At 42.2% G+C, this 23,859-nt stretch overlaps 1 protein-coding gene across 4 annotated transcripts; it reads right to left on the bottom strand.

The window, feature by feature from the left end:
• Positions 1-355: 355 nt before the first annotated feature.
• Positions 356-23,453, bottom strand: zhx3b (zinc fingers and homeoboxes 3b). Of its 4 annotated transcripts, none has more exons than XM_084720952.1 (7): positions 23,307-23,453; positions 10,990-11,891; positions 10,218-10,322; positions 7,693-9,237; positions 5,910-6,650; positions 2,689-2,974; positions 356-1,492 (listed from the first exon to the last, which is right to left on the bottom strand). In XM_084720952.1, exons 2-7 carry the CDS (start codon positions 11,731-11,733, stop codon positions 1,482-1,484), a joined length of 3,432 nt encoding a protein of 1,143 aa, XP_084577078.1. In that variant the 5' UTR covers positions 11,734-11,891; positions 23,307-23,453; the 3' UTR covers positions 356-1,481. The 4 variants fall into 4 exon arrangements, with proteins under 4 accessions (XP_084577078.1, XP_084577075.1, XP_084577076.1 ...); XM_084720949.1 differs by lacking the exon at positions 23,307-23,453 and adding an exon at positions 23,068-23,300; XM_084720950.1 differs by lacking the exon at positions 23,307-23,453 and adding an exon at positions 12,054-12,290.
• Positions 23,454-23,859: the final 406 nt, after the last annotated feature.

Here is a 23,859-nt window from a genome sequence, read left to right as displayed (position 1 = left end):
CGAGGAACCTTTGAGTTTCTTCCAAAGGGACCACCATCTAAATTAAGTTTTAAGGACATTATTTTACCCATAGATGCCACATTGAGCCTCCTTTCACCCTGGTCCCTTTGGTGGAAACGCACCTTTGGACTTGGAGTCACATGTCAATGTTCCCGCCATATTGAACCGGGAAAGACTGGCCTGTGAACAATCACATGTAAACGAGGTTTTTGATCATAATGATCAAAATCATAATCTACAGCCCAAAATAAGAGGCTTTTTGATGCATTTTTGATCGTGGCAAGCAGAAGCGATAACTTCTATCACCACCACCATGACTGTACTACTGTGAGAAAATGACACTCGAAGCCACAAATTTATTACATTCTGTTTATTCTGCAAATACCATCTGTAAAAATTATACATCAAGCCTAAGTATGGAACTCTGGTAAAAGTTCACAGTTCTTTTACAGTCAAATGTATTTCATAGGAAAGTTCCATAAAAACAAATGTACGTACACGTCAGTGACGTAAAGAAGCACTTGATGCTACAACACAAACCAGATTCCATATAGTCTACTATATTGTGTCGCTTTTTTGTTCAAACAACAACAGGGTGCTTGCCTTTCTTTGGATGACAGAACTGAGCAATTTAACCAAACATTATGTACAGGTAGGAAATGAAACGAGAGAACAAAGAGATGAGAAAATGAACATCAGTGCTGTGTGTCACATAAGACGCTCTGAACAACCTAGCTTAGTACGTTTAACGTAAGCTGCAAGCATGAAGTCAAAGTGTTTGAGTGCAAGCTGGTGGAAAAAGTAAGCATGAAGATGACACTGTGGAAAGAAAAGGGGTCATTTCAGTTACTTTAAGGCCTTAGGCAAGCACCCTGTAGCAAAGAGCTGTGCAGTTTTTCGTACCCCAAAACAAACTATGAACAGTTTCTCAACAGTCTGCCGATCCTCATCTGAAGGTTGGTTTGGCTGATAACTGTCCAAATCCAGCCCCCCACCCCCGATCAACATCTGCTGAGGTCTCAATCTTCACCGCACTTCTCCCTTTTTTTTTTCCCTTCCTCCAAGTCTATCCTATTTTTTTTTCCCTTCCTTTCTCCCATCACAGCAGGCAGGCGGAACAAACACGGCAGAAAAACGCTGCCCCTCCCCTCCACCACGTCCACTCCTTCAGTCTCTACTGGAACTTCCTTCTGAAGGGAAAATGGCTGACGGGAGAAGGAGGGCAGGGAGTGGGTGGATGGATGGAGATGAGGGAGGGAGGGAGGGAGGGAGGGGTGGGGGTTAGTGGCTTTATAGCGTCCATCTCATGTCATGGGGGAGGTCATGCTCTCCTCTCGGGGTGTGTGAGAGTAGGAGAGGGGGAGAGATGGGCGAGGATGGTTTCAAGGTCCGTTTCCATCCAGTGATCCTGTTACGGCCGCATCTGCCATCTTTTTCTCAAAGACCACCTGCGTCGTCAGCTCCACCCTCAAAAGGCCACTTCAGTCTCTTCCTGTGGTAAATAGGAAAAAGAAATTAAGAGAACTATAAATTTTCCTCATGGCTGCGCACAAGTGAACTGGTATCACATTTATTTGTTTTCCTGTCACAACATGCCTTGTTCCTCATGATTATCATCGTGTATTTACATGTTTGACCTGAGAGACAATTACACACGTTGTGATTCATCTTGATTTATCACCGTTTAACAACCAGATTTTCTTCTCACAATCATCACCTAATTAAAACTGAACAACTCATAATAGAGCCTAAATAGTTACCCATATTTTATTTCACTATATTTTATAACGGGTAGGGCCTCAACAAACGATTAGTTTCGTTATCAGTTAATTTGCTGATTATTTTCCCCATTTAATTATTTAGTCAATAAAAAGTCAAAAAATGTGGAAAATGCTCATCATAATTTCCCAGAGCCCAATGTGACGTCTTCAAATTGCTTCTTTTGTCCAACCAACAGTCCAAAATCCAAAGACTCTTCATTAACTGTCATAAATAAAGAAAGGCAGCAAATTCTCACATTTAAGAAGTTGGAACCAGCAAATCTTCGACATTTTTGCTTGAAAATTGACAGAAATGATTAGTTGAGTATCAAAATAGTTGGCAAATAATTTTCATTCAGTCAAGTGACTAATCATTGCACCTCAAATGTGTGGTTTAGAGCTGTAACAATCAGTATTTAATACATTCATCTGCAACTATTCTGATTGATAGTTGCAGATTATTCTGATTCTGATTGATTTCAGTCAAACTAACATGTTCTGGTTCCAGCTTCTCAAATGTGATGATTTTTTTTTTACACAACATATGACAGTAAATTGAATATTCTGAGACTCTTCAGTTGGATAAAACATGCATATTGAAGACAAGGGATGCAACTAACAGCTTGATTCCACTGGGTCATGTTACAGCTGTGCAACAGCCAGCAGAGCTGATCTCAGACATTCAACACAACGCTTGTGATTTCACCAGACGCGCTGCAGTGCGACTCTTCTGTGCGTTGAATACACAATGACATTTTTTCCCACATATTTTTAACATTTAATATATTAATTGATGGACAGTTCTTTGACTTGGTCCTTTGGTTGAGAAAATCATCGGCAGATTTATCAATGTTTAAAACAATTGGTAGTTGCAGTCTTTGTCAGTTTATACACTGTTACACTGGACTGCTCCAGTCATTAAGACTACCTTTAGTAGGATTCACAGTCTTGTCGGTGTTGGCCTCCTCCTCTGCCTCCGTTGCGACACCACACACCGACTGCTCCATTTTCTCCTCCGTCCCTCCTCCTGGCTGCGGCTCCAGAGGGGAGGATCCCGTTGTTCGTGGCTCAGCTGTTGCACCCAGTGTAACTGGTCTTGGTCCTGCCGCATGAGCTGCAGAAGTTTGTTCCACCCGTGGCAAAGAGGCCTTCGTGGAGAACCAATGTCGCACCAAGTCTGTTGTTAAACCACTGCCATCAGCCAGCTCCTGTAACTGTGCACAAAAGTAATCTGTTAGCTTTATGTTAAAGGGCAGACATTAAAACAAGCACAGTAGGGCTGTACCAAGCTTCTATTGCGGTTTTCAAATGAAGTTATTCATCAGATTAAATGAATTAGTCTTTTAATCAAATCAACCTTCTTTAATGAATATAACTCAGCAGTTTCCTAAACATAAATGGAATTTATGATGCTGCTAAACTGGCCTGTCAATACAAGTGTGTGCCTCCCTTTGTGAGCGGCAAGCGGAAGAGCAAACAGTCTTTTCGAGCAATAGAAATGTTTTTGAAAGGCTAAATGCCAAAAAAAATAGAATATACTTTAAAAGCATTTAGCGAATTTGGACAAAGCTTTGGAGTTATGGGAATTGTTTGCATGACATCCTCACTGGAAATGGTATGAAACTAAAAATATGAACGTAGCCTAATCTTTACCTGCAATTGTGCAGAAATACCAGGTTCAAACTGAATAAATAGACATGCAAAAAATAGAAAAGCTGCAAAGCATTCAAATGTTAATTTGGAATTTGATTGTCAACATTAAGAATGATGTGAACACATCAAACTACTCAGTACAGTGTGAAAGCGTGTCTATGTAACCTTTGCTGTAGGGCAGCTGTTGTGACCACAAGTGACAATTACAGGATATTGGTAAATGCCTGAAACACTTTGTAACAATAGCGAAATTAGGGAAGAGTCATTAAGTCAGAAAACAGACTCAGTAGTTAACTTTCTTTCTTGTGAATTCAATTTTTTTAAAGTAAAGGTGTAAACACTGTTAAGATAATAATAATAGAATGGAAGGGACACCTTTCTATATAATTTTATTTATTTATTTCTAAAGATCGATGTCCAGCGCAATAGTATAATAAATGAGTTCAGATAATACAGAGCAAATAATGCACATATGCATTTTTTTAAAAAGTGTAGTAATGATCTAATCATCCAAAACTGAAGGCAGCCAAAGAAACACAAAGGACACCAATGTTGATACTCATAAGGTAAAAACACCATCAAACACACACACAGGGAGATTATAACACTCAGCTCTTTGTGTCACTTGGCAATAAAAATATAGATAACAATTAAACACATTTTTCACAGCTTGACCTCCATCTCAGAGGAGTAGGCAGACAATAATTTATCTATATAACGATAGATAATCTGTTCACAGTGAGTTAAAAGAAAGTAATCTCCTATCAACTTTGTTAATGGACATGGAGTATTTAGCTCCTCTTCTCTACTCTTCTGTTTACTTTCACACATCTGTTTTTTTTGTTGTGACACATTAACTTCCTGGCATCCGATCAATTAACTTCATCTTGTCTTGCACAGGTACTCATGCCAAACACAGTGGAAGGAAAATGGACTTCAAATATGGCCCAGTGAGAAAATACAAAGACAACTGTGAGCTCCTTAGATGAAATATATGGATATTTTTCTGTCTTTTGATGCACACAAATCAACTAAAGTGCCACACAGAGCCCAACATGAACATAAGAGTAGCTGTAAGAAAACACACATTTTCAGCTCAGTGCCTCCTCAGGCAGCGTATCAGAAGGTCAAATAGATATTTTTACTCAAGTGAGAGTGCAAATCTTTGCTTTATAAACAAAAGGTGAGAGTGTTTTTATAAAAGTCACACTCCGCAAACAACAGAGCTCTTTTCAGGGAAGAGCCACGACAAACGCAAAGCGGAAAATCCGAGGCACTTTGAGTCCTGAGTTTAATGAAAAACCTTTGATGTTATGTAGCTGACACAAATGCTTTTGAAAATCTGATGAACGCTCACACAGACCCGGCGTCGTTAAGTCATTTCTGATCCAACGCACAATCCTCTCTAAGCAATTACCATGAGGGAAATATACAAAGGTGTATGGAGCTTGAGTCCAGCACAAAGTGGACTTAATATTGTTCTTCAGACTCCAGATGAAACAGCATTTTAAGAGTTTCTAGCTTCTCAGCGAAACAGTGTAGATAGACAGGACATAAAGCCAGAAGGAATTTGATCTGAACGTTTAAAAGTGGGCGTACCATAAACCTGACATACAGTTATCTACCCAAGGAACCTTAGTTCTATGATGCTAAAAGTTGAAGACTGATTGATGAGTGGATGTCATGATATTATTGGTTTAAATGGGTTTATACCGATGTAAGCACAGGTCATATTTTGTTTTATAGAAAGGAAATAATTGGATTTTGATGTAAGAATGCAAGAATGCAAGAATAAGTGTACTTTTTTGTATAGATTGTTAAATAGCAACAGTCTGCATTAATTTAAACTCTAATTAACATGAAACAGGCAATCAATAACACACGTTACAGGCCAGAATAGAAATTTCACAAAGGCTGCAGTGTTGCTGTCAGAGAGATTTCAACTTCTTTACTTCATCTCTAATTACATATCATGGTCATTTTACAATTTATTACAGCAAATATATTACAGAGCTCTCCTTTCACTCCTCCCTGCAGTTTTTAAAAATGTAATGTTGAAAAGTTCTCTTTTGCAGCTTTTAAATATTAAACATATGCTGAAGAGCATTTACACAAAGTTTCGTGTAGTTTTTTTTTTAGAGTTTTTTAATTTTCTACTGAAAATTTATATTTATAATCGGTCTCTGTGATTACGAATAATCAATAACCATCAATAACACCCCACCACCACCACCAAAACAAAAAGATTAAGGTTAAAGTGACCTAACTAAGTGTTAAGACTCAGTCAGATTTCAGTTGTTCAGACTCATTAAACTGATATAAAAAACATTCATAGCAAGGGTTGTCATAGGCAACTGGACTTTATGATGGAGTCCAGTCCAGCTGCAGTCCAGTTGCCTACGACAACCCTTGCTATGAATACCATGACCTGGATGACTGAGAATCTTCAGAGACATCTTAAAAAAACATGTAAACATCACTTGTTGTTGTAAATACCTGTGACTCCTCCAGCCTGCCATGGTGTTCGAAGTGGGCTTGCAGGATCTGGCTTTTCCCCTTCTGGAGGTCCTCTTCCAGAGCCTCGTTCTGGTACGCCTCCAGCCACTTCAGCTGGCTGTTCTTCTGCATGTAACGGCAGTCTCCAAACCAGCGCACCACCTCCGGTCTGGGCAGTCCAGTAGCTGAGATCAGTTCATCGTACTGTGTAGCGCTGGGCCACTGCGTACGGGCGTAGACCTGCTTGAGCATTTGCAGCTGCTCCACTGTCTTTTTCCCTCGGATGGTTGTGGGTTTCGGGGAGTGGGATGGTTTGGGTGTCGGGGTGGTGGACTGGGATGGTTTGGGGGTGGAGGATGGGGTTGGGGCTGGTGAGGATGTAGGTGTGCTGCTGGATTGATGCGGTAAAGCTGGGCCGTCCAACCCTTCAGCCTCTGCTTTGCCGTTGGCCTCCGTTACCTTCAGCATCTTCAGGTTTATTTTAATCGGGTTGACTTTCAGTTCTCCTGAACCGTCCTCTCTCTGTTTCTCCTCCCCATCGACCTCCAGTTCCTCCACCTCCTCCTCTCGCAATGCTCGCTCCGCCTCCTCTTTCTTCTTCTCAGCTGCCATCCTCTTCCTCCTGTCAGCGAACCAGCCGTGGATCTCCCTTCTGGTCATCTTGGTCTCAGATCGCAGTCGGTCCACTTCCTCTCCTGATGGGTCAGAATCCAGAGCAAAACTGGCCTCCAGAGCCTTCAGCTGAACACAACACAGGAACAGACAAGGTAAAAAACCTCGAAGAACTCAGAAGAACTGAATAGATTATTTGATTAATTAACTGGTCATTCAAAAAGAAATTTTAATAAGCAACAATTTTGATTTTCACTTATTTGTTTACCTAAATAATCAATTATCAGTTTCTCCAGTGTGTGGATTTGCTGCTTTTCACTGTCTTATATGATTGTAAACTACATATCTTTTGGGTTTTGGATTGTTGGTCAGACAACAAAAGTCATTCGAAGATGACATTGGATTTTTTTCCCACTATTTTAATACCTTTGTTTTCCAATTTGCACCAAAATTAAAATTAAATTTTGGTAAACCTGCTAAATATGAGAGATTGACTCCTTTGCCACAGTCAACATCACAAACATGGTGGAAAGCATGGTTAGCAAACAGCAGAAAGCAGCATGGAGCTCAGTGACAACGTTACGGCAATTACTTTTCTATATCTTTTACTTCAGTCTTTCTTTCAAACTAATTACAAATTAATTTGGAACAATGTTCAAATGCTGTTTGACCGGAGACAGATGGAATCAGTGTTAACATTATCCTGTACACCCCCAATAACAGAACAGATTGTTTTTACTTAATTTGATTTTTAGTTTTATAGACAGTATTTTGTGTAATATTTATTTTGTTTTATATGTGTTCTTTAATTTATAATTATTTAAAATTATTAAAAATCTTTTTACTCCCTCATATTGGGCCTAGTTTTTATGCTCCTAAAATGTGGACTTTGGAATTTTTGAAAGGAAATTAAAGACCTCTTTTTAATCTTTTAATCTTTTTAATTTGGAGCCTTAGTTTATAAGTTTTAATTAGAAATTAGAAATACTTTATTGATCCAGTTAACATTTTATTGTTTTATTGTTGTATTCATTGTTGCAAACTTTTTATTTATTGTTTATTTTATTTTTATTTTTGTCTGTGCTGTTTGTTGTGTCTGTGTATGGAGCTGTTCAGTTTAGTTCAGTTCAGTCAGTTATGTCCATAGTTTATTACACATCATGAGTCTCACCTGATGAGGTTCTCTCTCTTTGTAGCGGATGGCTGTGAAATCAGGAGAAGGGGCTCTGGGGAGTCGGCGGGAAGGTGTGGTGGGAGAGGTGGGAGTCTGTGATGCCGTCGGGCTCAGGGGTGCGGAGCTGTGCTGAGGCGTTTTGGCACCAGAGCTGCTGCTACTGTCAGACAGATCAATAGGGTTGGCACTGCCAGTGGTGCTGCTCCCCGGCGTACTCGACCCGCTCCCTCCTCCTGCTGCGGTGCTGGACTTACTCTGTCCACCTGTGCTGCTGGAGCGTGTACCTTTGAGGTTGCGAAAGTGGTAGCGCCGGTCGCTGAACCACTTGCGGACCTCTCTTACTGTGAGCCCAGTCAGACCGATGAGGCGGACCACCTCCTCCTGGTCGGGGAACTGGCTCACCTGAAAGCTGTCCTTCAAAGCTTGGAGCTGCTCCTGAGACTTCTTCCCCTTGTAGAAGCTCGGGTCCAGGAAGGCGTTGACAGGCGTCCGAGAGCTGCCTGAAGAAGGTGCAGGAGAGGGCGAAGAAGACTTTGAGGCCGGTGACGATGCCTCCTCCATTTTGATGGGTGGAGAGTCACTGGTGGTGGGGTCGACATCATCTGTGCTTGTGCTGGTTGTGTTGTTTTTGTTGCTACTGTTAGAATCTTTGCTCTTCTGTCCATCGCTGCCTGTTTTGCTTATATACGATTTGCTGTCTGTGGCATTTTTGCTGTCTGTGGTCAGTTTGTTGTCACTCTGCACGATGCTGGTGTTGTTGGCTTTGCTGATATCAGTGTTCTTAGCATTTAGATGGCTGGTACTATTGCTTTTGTCACTGTCACTGCTGTGTTTACCATTGCTCACCTTAGCATTACTATGATTACTGCCTCCCAAACTGAGGTTGATGACACTGGCTTGACTGCTAGTAATAATACTGCTCGTACCCCCTCCTCCACTCCGACTACTATTACTACTAACAATGTTGCTCCCTGTGTTGCTGCTGCCCACCGTCCCCACCACCATGCTAATGCCTTTATCTGCCACCAGGGCTGCAGCAGGTCGGGCCTGCATCATGGGCCGGGCTGCTGCCTGAGGCTTTGGTGTGACGGCCAGGGCCACAGGAGCACTGCTAACCTGGATACCGTTCGCCACCACAGGCTGCGTGACTATGACCCCTCCTTGGCTGACAAGAGAGCCCTGCAGGATGTGAGGGATCCCTGTAGCCCCCAGTGAGGCAGGCAAGACTGTGATGGTGTGCTGGGCTGGGCTACGGTGACTCTGGGTCTGGTTCTGCGAGCTGGAGGGTGCGGTCTGGATGATGGTGTTGAACATCTTCCTCCTGGCTTCCTCAATCTCCTCAGGAGACCAGCTGATGCCCTGTTTGAGTCTCTGGGCCGTGAACCAGATCTTGATCTGCTCTTCGGGGAACTTTGTGACCACGGTCAGGTAGCAGAGCTCAGCCTTTGTGGGGTACGGGAACTTACTGAAGGAGGTCTTCAAGAAGGAAGAGGAGTCCATGGAGGCACTGTAGGTGGGGATGCTGCTCAGAGGAATCATCACCTGGAGGGAAGAATGTAAAGTTTATTGCAAAAGCTGGATTACTCAAGTATTTCATCAAATATATTGATGAAATATAAAAAGGGGTTAGTACTTGATAAGATATGATAAATGAAGGAGTTCATTTGTTGCTCTTGTTCTTTGTGTTTTTTTTCTTACTTGCATATTTCATCTTTTTTTTTTTTTAACATGCTTGAAATCAAATCAAATCTAATATTATCTCTTTCAGGCATGAGTAATAGGGTGTGTTTGTTCATTTGTGAGTGACCAAGCTGGAGCTTGTCCATAGCTAATCCTTTGTACCACTGGACCCATCAGCTTCACATTTTACATTGCACTTCTCATTGCAAATTTATGTCTGTATGCTCAAGGGCATCTCGTGGTTGCACAGTCACTATTTTTGTAAAATGTTCAAAAACCTATTTTATGGACAGCTCTGATTATACTGACTGTTGACTCCTCAGTCCTTTCAATCTGGAGAGCAAGTCATCAGCAACTGCTAGGCTACAAACAAGGCAAACGTAGTCCGTTGCAGGCCATATTTTGGCTTTTGTCGTGGCTCAAAGACTGACATCCATAGAAAAGTTTCGTTTCATCTAAAACCAGAGCATCTGCAGATTAATGCTATACCCTATGTGTTATGATCCAGTAAAGTTAGGCACAGTACAAGATGACTAAACGTCCTTCAACTGTAACTTGCTTGATTATAGGGGTGTCATCACTTTGATATTCAATTGAAAATTTAAATTGAAAAGCTTCCTGGTTGCTTGTAATGTTCTACATTAATAATGTTTAAATCTTGAAGTTGATTAAAAACTTTGTAAATCTCTACTCGTTGCATCTGGCAGCTGTGGTGGCATTGCTGTAGGTGCTTCACCATCTGATGCCTTGCAGAGAGCTGCACTCTACTGGTTGCATACTTCTTGTTTGATGTCCAATTTATTTCACAAAACTGGGACACAAACAATTAAGCTAAACATTACCTTGGGGAGATTTTTAGAGGAAGAGGTGGAAGTGGAGGAAATATTTGAGGAGGCTGTGATTGGTGCAGATTGATGTTGACTTCGGTTCTGAACCACTGAGACCACCTGTAAGAAGAGATTGAAAAGAATCTGTATAAAATAATCTGAAAAAGCTAATCTAAGTTAAATCAAACCAGATGTTTCCAGCCAAACTAAAGCTGCATGTCCACCCAAAGTTCCTGGAACTTTTAGTCCCACTAACTACTTTTTAAGGAACAAAAACACTTCAGCCCATTGTTGTCTGCATTTCCAAAACAACCTAAAAACCTAGTCTATTGATGGAAAAAGAAACAGTTGTTTTTACACGATATTTACTATATACTATACGAGAGCTTCATTGTCGGTCCATCTGTCATTAGCTGTCTTCTGTTACTCCATAGCCGCATTTACACACACAGCAAGAAATTTCCCCTGAGACCAGGAACCTTTGGAGAAACTTGTGCAGAGACATTATTTTACCTCCTAAAAATCCCTGCTTGGGGAATGTTACTTTACAAAAGTACAGGACCTTTGGGGCTGCAGTGCTGAACATTTCGACATGGAGTTATAGAAGAAAGAATTCATCATTGTGCAAAATCCATGTCAGCTAACTAATTTGCGTAAACTTTGCAGGTCTCTAAACCACGGTGAAAAAACAGACAACAACAGGCTAAAGGTAACATTTTGTTCATGAAAAGTTGTTCCTGTGACTAAAAATTCATGGAGTCACGGCTTAAGAGACAGACAGAACTACCTGTGTGATGGGCGTCTTCAGCATCGGTAATGTGCCAGAGCCGTTGACTATCTGGATTGCTGAGGGCAGAGTGACCTTGGTCGTTCCATTGTGGACGATTGTGGGAACATGAGTGACTGTCACTGCAGCAGTGTCTTTTCTCTCAGTCTCTCTGGAGCCAGAGATAGAGTGAGGGTCTGAAGAAGGCTCATCAGAGACTGGATGAGACACCACTATCCGTTTAGGCTCCGATTTGCCCTTCAGCATCCTCATAATTGGGGTTTTGGTGATGGAAATCTCGCTCTCCTTCCCTATCTCTGCCCCAGGCCCCAGATTCTGCTCCACCACTACCCTCCTGTCCCTCTTCCTCAGCTGCAGAGTTGTGTTCAACGTGCTGGGATGAACCCTGGCGTTATGTAGGGCCAGCCCTTCAAACTTGGGCGCTGAAACTCCGCAGCTCACGCAAAAGAAGCTGGGGTCCGCACGGAAGTCTGGGTGCCCAGAGTACACATGATCCAAGAACAAGTTAAGGTCGTGGGTTTCAAAGTTACAAGGCTTACAGGTGTAAGTGCCAGCACCGTCTTTGATAGCGTCCCCCGCCTCTGGTTTGGAAGACTCTCCCGGGTCGAGGGGGCTATGTTGGCCCCCTCCAGAAATCCTGGATTGCCGGAGAAGAACAGGAGAGTCTGGCTCAACCTCCTCTGCTGGGCGTACGATCTTGCTGGGGATCATACAAGGAGTCGTAGACTTCCTCTTGCTGGCCATGGTGTGACCACAGGGTGGGGAGGGTTGGTCAAATGGCTGAGAGTGGGGTGTAAGTGGGAATATGGGTGATTGACTATAGACCAGGCATGGGGGAAGGAAGACAGTGGGACATGTCTATAGGCCCACTTCTAGCTCCTGCTGCAATTTTAAGGGAAAACCTGGAAATAGAAGAGAAGAACATATTTTAGTTCAAGGCATCATTAATCATACAATACTGTACACCTGTAGTTTGTTGGATAGGTTTGGTTAGTGGCATAAAATGTTAAATTTTAAGTACAAATGAGGGAAGACAGGAGAATAAATAAGATGGCATATCTTACGCTACTCAGTACAAGCCATTTTCCTCTCAGCTGGACAAAAATCATGCATGCCTGGACATTTCCAGGTAAAATATCGACGGCATGGGCAGTAATAGGGTCTTGTGGAAAGATTCAGCTGAATCCTTTAAAAACTCCCATCAAACAAAAAAAAAAAATCAAGTCTTCTCTTCAACACCCTATGAAACTCAAGGCTATCTCTTTTTGTGAGGGCATTCAAACAAGCTGTCTGCTTCTTCACTGAAGGCTTTTTGGGAGAGCTCCTGTCCTACCCCCTTCATTCCCCTCCCCCACACAACTCTGTCTCACTTCCCCTCGTTCAGACACACCCCCACAGCACGAGAGGGAGCACATTCTGTATTTTTCTTTTTTAATCCAGAGCCTCTGTAGCTTCCCTGAACACCTTTATAAAGAGAGATACATTCACTTGTAAATGTGTTGCTAAAGATATGGGTTACTTGACAATTGTGCAAGTGGGCGGTTCAACAGATGTTCCTCAGGAAGAAAAAAAAAAATGGCGCTCTCAGCCAACGCTACAGACAGAAATGCACAAACCCACATAAGAATCTTCACCTCTAGATGTCTTGTCTCCATACAAAATGGCGAAGCTTCCTGTGGACGAGTCTTCCCCTCCCTCCCTCCTTCCTCCGCTCTCTCCCTCTGTAGTGATGCAGTATTGGAGGACAGCTCTAGGGCAATTACTCTCCCAATCACTCTGCACTGACATGACACCTCACGGACAGAGCAGCAAAAGCTCACAAAACTTCAACAGCTCAAAGAAGTTCAACAGAAAAACCTTGAAACCCTCTGAAAGTCCAGCTACGCAAAGACTCATTACTAACAAACCCAAACCAAATGCAGCTTCTCTGGTCAGCAGCCCAAATAATCTTATGCACAAAAATAGCAGCAGTCCCTGCAAATGCTCAACTTGTCTGAGACTATAATCTCAGAATGTCTGAACAACACTATTGACAGACGCCCATTTATATCCATCGTCGGTGCCACACAGACCTCCGCTGACGGTAGCTGTGTTGCTACTTTACTTTGACCAGATGCTTAATTTTACTTGAATGGAAAAATGCATACCAACCTACCTTACCTCACTGGACATAAGACATGCTGTACTTTCTTAAATTGGAAAAATAAAATACTTGTTAAGGGGCTCCACAAACACTTATAAAATATGGAATCCCTTTTCTAACCATACTAAAGGAAAAATCAAATTGCCCACTTGTCTATGAAAAGAAAAGAGTTGGTCTGATAAAATTATTTCTGTCTCAATACAGATACCTGAACTTTCTTTATTGGCCGATAGAATGCCAATCTAATACCAGTGTGTTAAAAAGAAGATTTTTTTAACAGCTGTACTAACTCTGTATGGATGTGATATGATCGCCTTTGTAAACCATGAACAAATACATAATATACAACAGGACTCAATGCCATAGAATGTGGCTTTGCCATCCTGGGAAAAAAATGGTGTAAGGGACAGAGCAGGACATGATATCAAATCGGTACACAGGCTCATCGGGGTTACTACGCCTTTTCCAAAGTCAAATTCAAGCACTTTTCAGGAATTTCCAAGGTGCATTTTCAAGCTTTTCAAATCTCTACAGCTGTGGTGAATTACATATTTACATACATATATTCAAAATTATTATTTCCCTTCTTCATCACATTAAATTAGATGTTAATGTGCTATAAACCAATTCCCAAACTTTCAACGCCCCCCACATAGTATAGTTTCTTTAAGAACCCACTGATAATCCTACAGAAAATGTGAAAAAAAAGTTCTGAATACATTCCATCACTTGTCTGTAAATTATATTTTAAAATAATAACAATAATATTGATATGATTATATAAATTTTAATTGATTTTATTTTTTAAAGCACTGTCCTTCCTTTCGCCCCCCATTTTGCTAAGGCCACCCTGGCAACTCCCTCTTTGAAAATCAGTCAGGTGGCTTTTCATTATGAAAGTAATTGTAATTTCAAGCAGTTTCAAGCACTTTATCCAAAATCCAAGCACTTTTCAAACCTTGAAAACACTACACTAAAGCACCCATACGAACTATGACTCATGTACTCGCTGATACTAGCATTTTAAAAAGGTACAGGTAGAGAGTATAATTATACAGTCAAATTCATTCTCTGCATGTAATCCATCCTAGTATTAAGAGCAGTGGGCAGCTACTGTACAGCCCAGAGAACAACTCCAGTTCCAAGCCAACACCTTGGTCAGGGGCACTGACAGGAGAAGTGATGTAATATACAAGTTTTGGGGGGCAGTATTAGAGGGATTTTATTTTCTTGGTATCAGTATTGGAACATGCCATGTCAGAATTAGCAATGCTTGCTTAATACAGTTCAGAGCCCTGTCAAATTTCTGTTTTCTTTCTTTCTGCAAATACATATCTAATTGCCTACTACCTTCCTTTTTAAAATGTTATTTTTCAATTTATTTATTTTAGTTTATTGGGTGTTTACTTTATGAACATTTCTTTTTTTAAATTATCTCTTTTGTTTTCTCCTGTCTTCTTCATGTACACAATGTATCATACAATACTGCTCCATCTGTCATCAATCACAAACAGTATGGATGTCATGATTCTACAAATCCAAAGTTCAATTTGACTTTGGATTTTAAGGTCACAATTTGATTTGATTTGTCCATTTAAACCTTTTTTTTAGGGGGGACGGTTATGCCATTGTTAGACTATCGAGTCTTGACTAAAGATCAACAGATGACCTGGGGACTGGGACTAGTTTCAGAGTAATCATAACCTCGCCATGGACAACGCTCATTCAGGTGAGCAGCTTACTCTGTGATCCATGATCATATAATAAACCAGGCCCTCTCCAATGAAATAGCCTGTAACTTTTTCAGTGGCAAGTGCTCCTTTTCTCCTCACACACATACACACCCTGGGTTCTTCTACACACTCACACACAGAGTCTTGCTTTGCAGCAGAAGGGTCATGGTACATTAGCTCAAAGCCCAGTTAACCCTCACAGGCCTGGGGTGTGACAGATGTCCTTTCACACAGTATCTGAGTGAAGGTATACACAGTTCGCTTTCCTGCTTTCAAAAGCCTACAACCCCGGTTTCAGTTTGAGTCAATGTAAAGCTTCTAGCAACTTAGTGTGCAGTTTATCTATCTTAGTAACTTTTCTGAATTTTTAAAGTCAAAGCCAAAAATAATCACTGAGATACTTCATTAAGCATGTGATGAAAACTTAATTGGTTATCTTTGCCTGCTTTTGAGAGAAGGTTACCCCTCTCTTAAGCTCAGAGTGTGAGGGGTTAACAGGCAAAATGAAGTTCGCTACAGTGGAGGGAACGTGATGCCCCTTGTTCCCCCGTGCACCCCCCAGAGAGAGTAACTGCCCTTCGCATGGGCTGTTGTGTACCCCCTCCTCCAACTCCCCTGCCATTCAGTTCTGCATCAGGGGGCACCGCTCTGCCAAGGCAGGCTGGTCACATGACCAACACAAAGGCTTATGGGTGGGCAGCCTCAGCCATCCATCACGTGGTTCTGTTGGGTGTGGGTGGGCAGGCGAGAGGAGAGGAGAGGAGAGGAGAACGGGAGAGGCTGGTGGGGGATGGGCAGCCAGTTTGGGGTGAGGAGGCAAGGGAAGGAGGGGTGTTAACAGTCGTGGAGGAAGCACTGAGGTGTTTCAGTGAGGAATTTTTCCTCCGATACCCCCCTCCAACAAGCCAACACCTCCCCACCCTGCAAACCCCCGCTCTTCAACGCCCCCTTCTTGCTCCAAACTACAATCACACAGTCCTTCCCTCCCTCCTCCCTCCCTCCCTCCCTCCTCCTCACTGCACTGCAAAGCCTGGAATGTTCCAACCCGAGCTCTTCAGCCTGGACACAACCTGAAGTTCAGCTGCTTCAGTGTCTATGTGCCCACACATGCATTTCATTCCCTCATGCAAAATGATTATTCAAACTAAAATAAATGATGAACACATGAGGTGTCACAAAGTATAAAGTCGACAGCTGTTACGGCATCGATTTAAATAACCCAGTACCAAGTGTTATTGAAACTTCTCCAGTCAAACAATACCTGCCTTCAATCCTTTTGGTACCAAGATCTAGAAAAAAAATGTAAATTTATATTGTTTTGCTCACAGCCAATCCAAAAAATTTTAGAAAAAAGGTATTGAATGAAATACTCCATTGGTATCCGTATCACTTTGAGAGTACTAGTATTGGTACTGGTATCTTGATTTTTTGCTGAGGATACACCCAAATCTGAATTATTCTTGAAAGCATGAATAATGCGGTGGATATATCTTCTATCTGAAGTTGCTTGTCATTTTTTGGGAAAACTGAATGCAAAAAATGTAATGTAATCATGTTCACTATACTTAATGTATAATGTACTTACTTCAACACGCATAAAATATTCTAGTACTTTGAAGTGCAGTAAGATTGACACATCAAGAACAATGAACGTAGTATCATTGGAATTTAAAGGCTTAGTTCGCCCCCAAATCAAAAACACATATTTTTCCTCTGGCCTGTAGTGCTATTTATCCATCTAGATTGTTTTCAGTCCAAATCCAATAAAATGGTATTAAATGGCACTCAGCCTGTGGTTCTCAGAGTGCAAAAAAAAGAGAAAACCGTAAAGAATTAAGCTCATCTCTTTCTAAAAATCATGACATGGTTACTCAAGATAATTTAATGTAGGAAGTACTGTCTTTCTAGTAGTGAGACAGTAGTTCCAGTAGATTCTATTAGAGAAAGAAAATCTACGGCCGATATCTCCAAAACTCAGCAACTCACACCAAAACTATCTAGATGGATAAATACAAGACAGAGGAAAAATATGTAATATTGATTTTGGGGTGAACTGTCACTTTAAGATTAATCTCTTCAAGGATACTTTTTATATATATATATATATATGTATATATATATATATATATATACTGTATATCTACACTGTAAAAAGTTAATAGTTAGTTTCCAACGCAAAAGAGAATCTTTTGATCTCTAAAACTATTTTTTAGGTCCGTATTGCCAAGTGTTCTCCAGATAAAGGGGGTGTGGTGGTTGGGTTCAGTTCATAAATAAGTTAAAAATCAAAAAAGAGACAAAAAAGTACATAATAAGTATGTGGAATATATATTTAAAAAATGTATTATATGCAAATATTATTTCAACTTGATGCTTTGAAGGTACAACAATTGTGCTGCCCATTAGGTTACAAAATACAACATTCATCTGATTTAACATGACTACCAGTATAAATCACACCCACTTCTGGTCTTCTATTTGAATACAGATATATATATAGAGAATTTTGTTAGTTGAACATATAGAGGTACAAATAATGTCTCTGTGCACCTACAATAGCAACAAAGTTTACATCACACATTCATGGCATGCATAAAATTAAAAAAACACAACTATAGCGTGAACACATCTGCAGACAAGTTGGTCCCCAGCGCAAAGAGTAACCAGCAGAGACCGACAGGCCTCACACAGGTGAGAACTGAAACAAAGCACAGTACCAGCTGAGCTATTAAGAGTGAGGGAGCTCATGTCTCAGCGACGCCATGCTCACAAGAGTTCTGTTGACTCACTGCTGGTACGAACACGTCGTACAGCCGGTAACTTTAATTTGAATGCTGCACACACACTGACCATGTGGTGATGGTGGGTGATGGTTTGTCTGTTATATGTGTCAGCATTTGCATGTGCTGGGTTTCCTGTGAGAGTGGAGAGAAGGGAGGTGGGGTGGGGTGGGCGGCGGCGCATGTGTGCTCGCATTTGTGTGTGTGTGTGTGTGTGTGTGTATGTGGCGTGCGGGGGTGGCTGCCTGCATGCCTGTGTGTGTGAGGCTTGTTTACTGAGGTAGTGAGGCTGCCATTTTTGTGTGTGTGTCTGAGAGTCAGAGATCTCCCAGCAGTGACACTCAAAGACAATGTTTTTGTCCTCCTGGTTCATAACCTATATTATCTTCGCCTCATCAATGGCTCCGCACAGCATGACCTCCTTTCATCCCCTGGCCTGACTCTTGTCTCGGCCTGGGCTATATCCTCTGAGTGCAGGCCAATAATAGCGCTCACACACACACTAGAAATCCTTCAGCTTGGCTGCATAGCATAGCTGCATGCTAACTACTCCCTTGCTCACCTAGCTGAGAGTACAGGTGTAATATCAGTGGGTGACACAAACGCTCTCTTTACCAGGACAGAGAATAGGTGTACAACACAGGCAGCAGTTTGCTCCATTTCTCCTCTTTTTTCCTCCCTCTTTCTCTGTCTCTTCCCCCTCACTCCCCCTCCCTCTCAACCGTCTCTGCACCCTCTGCCTCCCCTCCCTCCGTTCCTTCTTGTCCTCCCTCTCAGAGCAAGTTTGGCCCAGGGAGACAGGTCGGCAGCGCCACTGGTGTGTTACTGTCCCCATGGCAACCACCTCCTACCCCCCCCTCTCTCCCACCAGCTCATTTCTCTGAAGCACATGCGTGTGGGTAAACACGCGCACACACAGTTACTCAGACCTACATGCACACACACTTCTCTTATGCCATCCAGTCTCTGGCTCTAGCCAGGCTTGTTTGTTCCACACACCCCTGTGAGTGGTATTTGGAGAGTCCCTGCCCTGCTCCTATTTCAGTGCCTCCCTCACGCGGTGTTGATGTCTCCCAGCTAGGTGTGGTCGCCGTCACCAAGGCACACTATTGGCCCAAGCTGGTGCCATCTCTTCCTGTTCACTCAGTGGCCGAGTCCCTGTCCAGACATCTGCTTGGGCTACTGCCCTGTCTCTCGCTCTTTGTAGCTCTAGAATTTTGCCTGCAGTGGCCCGAGACGTACACGTCCCCTGTATCCAATGTAGGTAACGCAAACGTGGATACACAGACTGGGCCGAAAACCTCTTTCAGACAGTGTTCAAGAACCCGCTCAAAACCCAACTGTGTTCAAGGATGGATTAATGAATGGATCTACTAGGCACAGGCCCAAGGGCCTGAAGAGTCAGGGACCCCCTGGGCTTCACCTGCAAAATGTCCTTTAAAGAGACACAAATTGACTACAAAGTGACACATAACAACCATGAGGAGATGCAAAATGACCACAGAGAGAGGCAAAATAACTAAAGAGAGACACAAGATAACCACAAAGAGACAAACAGACCACAAGGCAACGAAAAAATGATCAGTGACACAAAATAAAAAGACACAAAACAACACATAATGACCACAATGGGAAGAAAAATCACCATGAAAAACAAAAAAGCAAACCAACCACAAAGAGACACAAAAAAACTAACACAAAATGGCCACAGAGACACAAAGATGGCACACAAGATGAATAAAAATGATGCATAAACACTAAATTACCACAGAACACAGTATGACTACAAAGAAATCCAAGACAACTACAAAAAGAGGCAAAACACAGTCTGTGTGTCCTGCTCCAATGTAAGTGAGATGATTGGGCCTTTTACATATTTGTGCCCAGACACCCGTTGTCTCATAATAATCAAGCTAATTATCAAGTCTGCACCAAAACAGAAAGCCTTTGCCATCTAAGATTCTGTACACAAAAAAACCCACAAACCCTTCACCATCTACAAGTGTCTACCAACACAGAAATCCTTCGCCATCTTCAATTCTTTGTACCAAGACAGAGCTCTGTGGCCACTTCCGAGTATCTAAAGCAAAACAGAAATTCTTTGTCATCTACAAGTCTCTATACTAAAATAATTCTTTCGCCATCTATGAGCGTCTATACCATTCGCTATCTGCAGGTCTCTGTACTAATACAGAAAACTGCTGCCATCTCCGATTCTCGATACCCTAATACAAACCTTTCGCCATCTTCGAGTCTCTACGCCAAAACACAAACCCTTCAGCATCTACAAATCTCTGCACCAAACCACAAACCCTTCAGCATTTATGAGTCGCTGTACCAAAACAGAAATCCTTAGCCATGTTTTCTTCTGTCCCAAAACACAAACGCCTTGCCAGTTACAATCTACTCCCACCTTAAACAGACATAGCGCCAACTAACCTCCTCCTGTCAATCAGCTCCAGGGTTTCACTCACTCATACCTCTGCTGACAAACACGGCTCACAACTCTAAACGCTTACATATTTTGTGTATCTCAACTTCTTTCCACTAACATTTTTCAATCCTCATACAATACTGGCAACATTAAGAAAACCTCAATGACAGTGTTCCTACACTGTCATTCCATCTGCTCCTGAGTCCCATTTGGGCTGCTCTCAGGTCACGGAGCGGATGGCTGCGTGGGTTGTAAACGGCTGCATTGCTGTGGCCAGCACTGCCAATGCATGCGTTAAAACTGGGTTGCAGAGAGGGGAGGGAGAGAAAAATGGCGGAGCACCATGCTCTGTGCTGTCCAACCTAAAATGGCTGACATCACAAGCTGTTAACCAGCCAAGCAGAGCAAGAGGCTGCTACTGCTGCTGACCCAAACCTGCTCGCTCGCTCTGGACGTGTGAGTGGATAGCACTGCTCTCCCCCCCAAGACTGTGAAAAGGCTCTGGAATAGCAGCTCACTCTGTTTTAGTGGTCATATCTGGAAGTAAATTGTCATAACATAGGTCAAAACAGAGAGGAGGCGAAACTCACTGATGAAAAAGTCATTACTGAAGTACTCATACACACAAAGTCGGCAGATCATTTGATGCTTTTTATGTGAAACTAAACAAAAAGATTCTCAAGATGAGAAATGAACAACAGTGCAAGCTGCAAATTTCAGGAAGTGTTGAAGTGATTAATCCTCTCATTCAAAGCAACTCAACCTGTGTCAGCTGCAAACCTGAAACTGAGGGAAAGAAAGGGAGAAGAAGAAAGAGGGGTGGGAGGTGGTGTTGAGGTAGGGGGGGGGTTAGTGAGATTATTCACTGAGATGTACAGCCATTGAGCTCAAGCATCACAACAGCAACTCAAAGACACAGCAAAATTAGGGCTGGGCAATACATCGATATTAGGCTTATATCGATATTGTAATATGAGACTTGCTATCATCTTACATTTTGGATACTGTTAGCCTATATTGCAGTGTCGCCTTTATCTGGTTTTAAAGGTTGCATTATAGTAAAGTTCTTTGTTCTTCACAAATTCGTTGCAATGATCAGTATTAATAGTTAATAATTAAATTTGTAATGTTGAAGGAATCTGATTTGGCTCCTCCTTGTGTGACTGACGCTGAGCAATCATTGCAAATAGCAACTTTGCTATCTGTTTCGCACAGCGAACGAAAACATCCACATCGCAGTCATACTCATGTCACATGCACATAAATAAAACTTTATCTTATCAGCCTGTCATGTCAGCAGAAATGTCAATTTCGAGCTGATACTGAGATTTCATTTTTAAGTCTTGATCGGTCGTTACAGATGATGCGTATCAAACAACACTCATCATATTTCTCAAAAATCTCACTGTGTTAATATTTTGTGAAAGTACCAACAGTTATTCCGATAGTCCAACATAAACAAATTGTGGCAACATCAACCGATTGAGGTATTGGGGCAAAAATGTTGCAATATTTGATATATTGCCCAGCCCTATACAAAACAGAAATAATATTGGTTGTCTTTTGACTTGTTAATGGTTGTATCAGCCATGTGGGTTAGGTATATCAGGTGAACATACTGCTTTCGCTACTTGAAATAAGAGTGGTACCTGATGCATACACCAGCCGAGTGACCAGTAACATGGTGTGCAGACTCCACCTACTCAGTATCCCACAGACATACATCAGCTTATGAATGGTGCAGATCCAAGAATAATTACAACAATAATAAACTTTTGTACAGCATCCAATATTTGACAATTCATTATATCTAATGAACCCTCCCACGCATGGGTGTAGTGGGAGGGTCAGACCAAGGTTTAATCACCTATTCTCAGATCAACAGTATCAATAAATGAGGGGAAACAAAGAGGGTAAATTACAGTTTACCCACCTCTGTATTTACCATGACACCCCAGCTCCCACATAGCCAAACTGTTTTTTTTGTTTTTTTGTTTTTGATTGTTTTGTTTATTTGTTTGGGTCAACTCTAGTAGTAAAAGGTGTGCTGGTAGGTGATATAGCTGGATTAAAGTTGCTTGTCAATGCCTGGGACTCGCACGGACATCAGACACAAACTAGCTGTCTGGGAAAGCTTTGCTCTGGTCTCAGGAGTCACACACTCATGACAACACTGACATGATAAATAACCAAGGCAACAGCTTGCAAACTCATAACTGCCTGTTAAGTTAGGCAACGTGGAATAAAGCATGAACTCTGCTTACAGTTAGTGAGTTAAGTGAGTTAAAGCCCTGATTCTAAACCAGAAGACATTTTTATCAGCTTCCGACAAAAAATGTAATAAAATTAAGCTACTGGATAAATCACTGACAAACACTATTAGTCGTAACCGATGGGAGGTCAAAGTGGTTTCTAACTTCTTCATTCATAGCACACACCGAGAAATTAGGGCAATTCTGCTTTTTGTTTACGCGAGAATCTAACCAGTCAGACCGTAATATAAACCGACAACGTCTAATTTCTACTAATATGACAACAATGTTTCTATAAATGTGAGCGAATAGCGGTATTTTGTGAAATAGCACAGACACAGAGTGGCTGGTTGGACCGTATCGTTGAGTCCCTGAGCGCAGCGGCGTCAAACATTTCCGAAAATGATGCGTGTTCATCTTCCGCTCAAGTTAGGCGGAGTGAGCCCCAACTTAATGGGCTCGTCTGCATTTTAGCTTTTAAACATTGTAACCAATTCAGAGTGGCAGAAAAAGGCAAGCCCCCTGCCCCCCCAAAAAAATTTACTCTCTCTCCCCCCGTTGGCTGTCGCCATTTTAAGCAGGAGGCGACATGCAGCTGGCCAGCACTGCTGAGCCAAAGCGCAGGCAGGCAGGCAGGCAGGCAGCCCGCAAAGGTAAGACAGGCTCCACGATAGCTTTCACAAGTTTGGGAAAGGTGAAACACTTGTGTAAACGTGTATCATAAAACCACACTCACCTCGCTTTGTCGCAGCTCAGTGTATGCAGCGCAGGGTTTAATAAAAAAAGTTTACAATGATACGGGCTCAGTGGAGCCACAAACTGATGGTAACTTATAGGTGTATGAAGCCCCCTCTGTCCATCGGCTGGTGATAAACGTGACACTGCTGGAGCCCCCTGTTTTTGCGCTTGTTTATTTCGAGTGGCTGGTGTTGGTTAAAGCAGGCAGTGGAGGGGAGGAAAATACGACCGACGTACCGAGGGAAGAGACGAACACGTGACGCAGACGTCACTGACGGTTGAGTTGGCGTGAGAGCTCGAGCTCCGTCGCGCACAGAGCAGAAGTGAGACAGACATCCAGTCCTGACTTTGACCCAACGACACCATGGCGGGGTCGTGGTCAAGTTGTGTAGAGATGCAAGTGTGACCCTGTACCGGTTGGACGTGACGATACAGCAGCTCACACCTGCCCCCCCCCCTCCCAGGTGACCTCTCTTAAAGGGATAGTACAATAACAATAAGTCAAAAGTTATCCTGCAATCACCCCCGCCCCCCTCCAAACCGTAAACAAATGTACTGTAAACGCGGTGAAAACTCGTGAACCTGAACTAATATACAAAATTATAAAAACTTTGACAGGTCATTCACGTGCACAGTATGAAATGAACCTTGCTGTTTCGCTCCTGTTGCTTCCAAGTTCTCATAAAGTTAGTTGTAGAGATGACAGCTTCATTTTATTAATTTTTTTGCACACACACCGAATAAAAAACAATCACATATACGTGACCCCGTGTTTTATATTTGTCAGTTT

This window comes from Lutjanus erythropterus, chromosome 6, assembly GCF_056507025.1.
Source record: "Lutjanus erythropterus isolate fLutEry1 chromosome 6, fLutEry1.hap2, whole genome shotgun sequence".
NCBI classification, from domain to species: Eukaryota; Metazoa; Chordata; class Actinopteri; order Lutjaniformes; family Lutjanidae; genus Lutjanus; species Lutjanus erythropterus.
The sequence above is the reverse complement of the archived record's forward strand: the minus strand, read 5'-3'. Positions and strand labels throughout refer to the sequence as shown.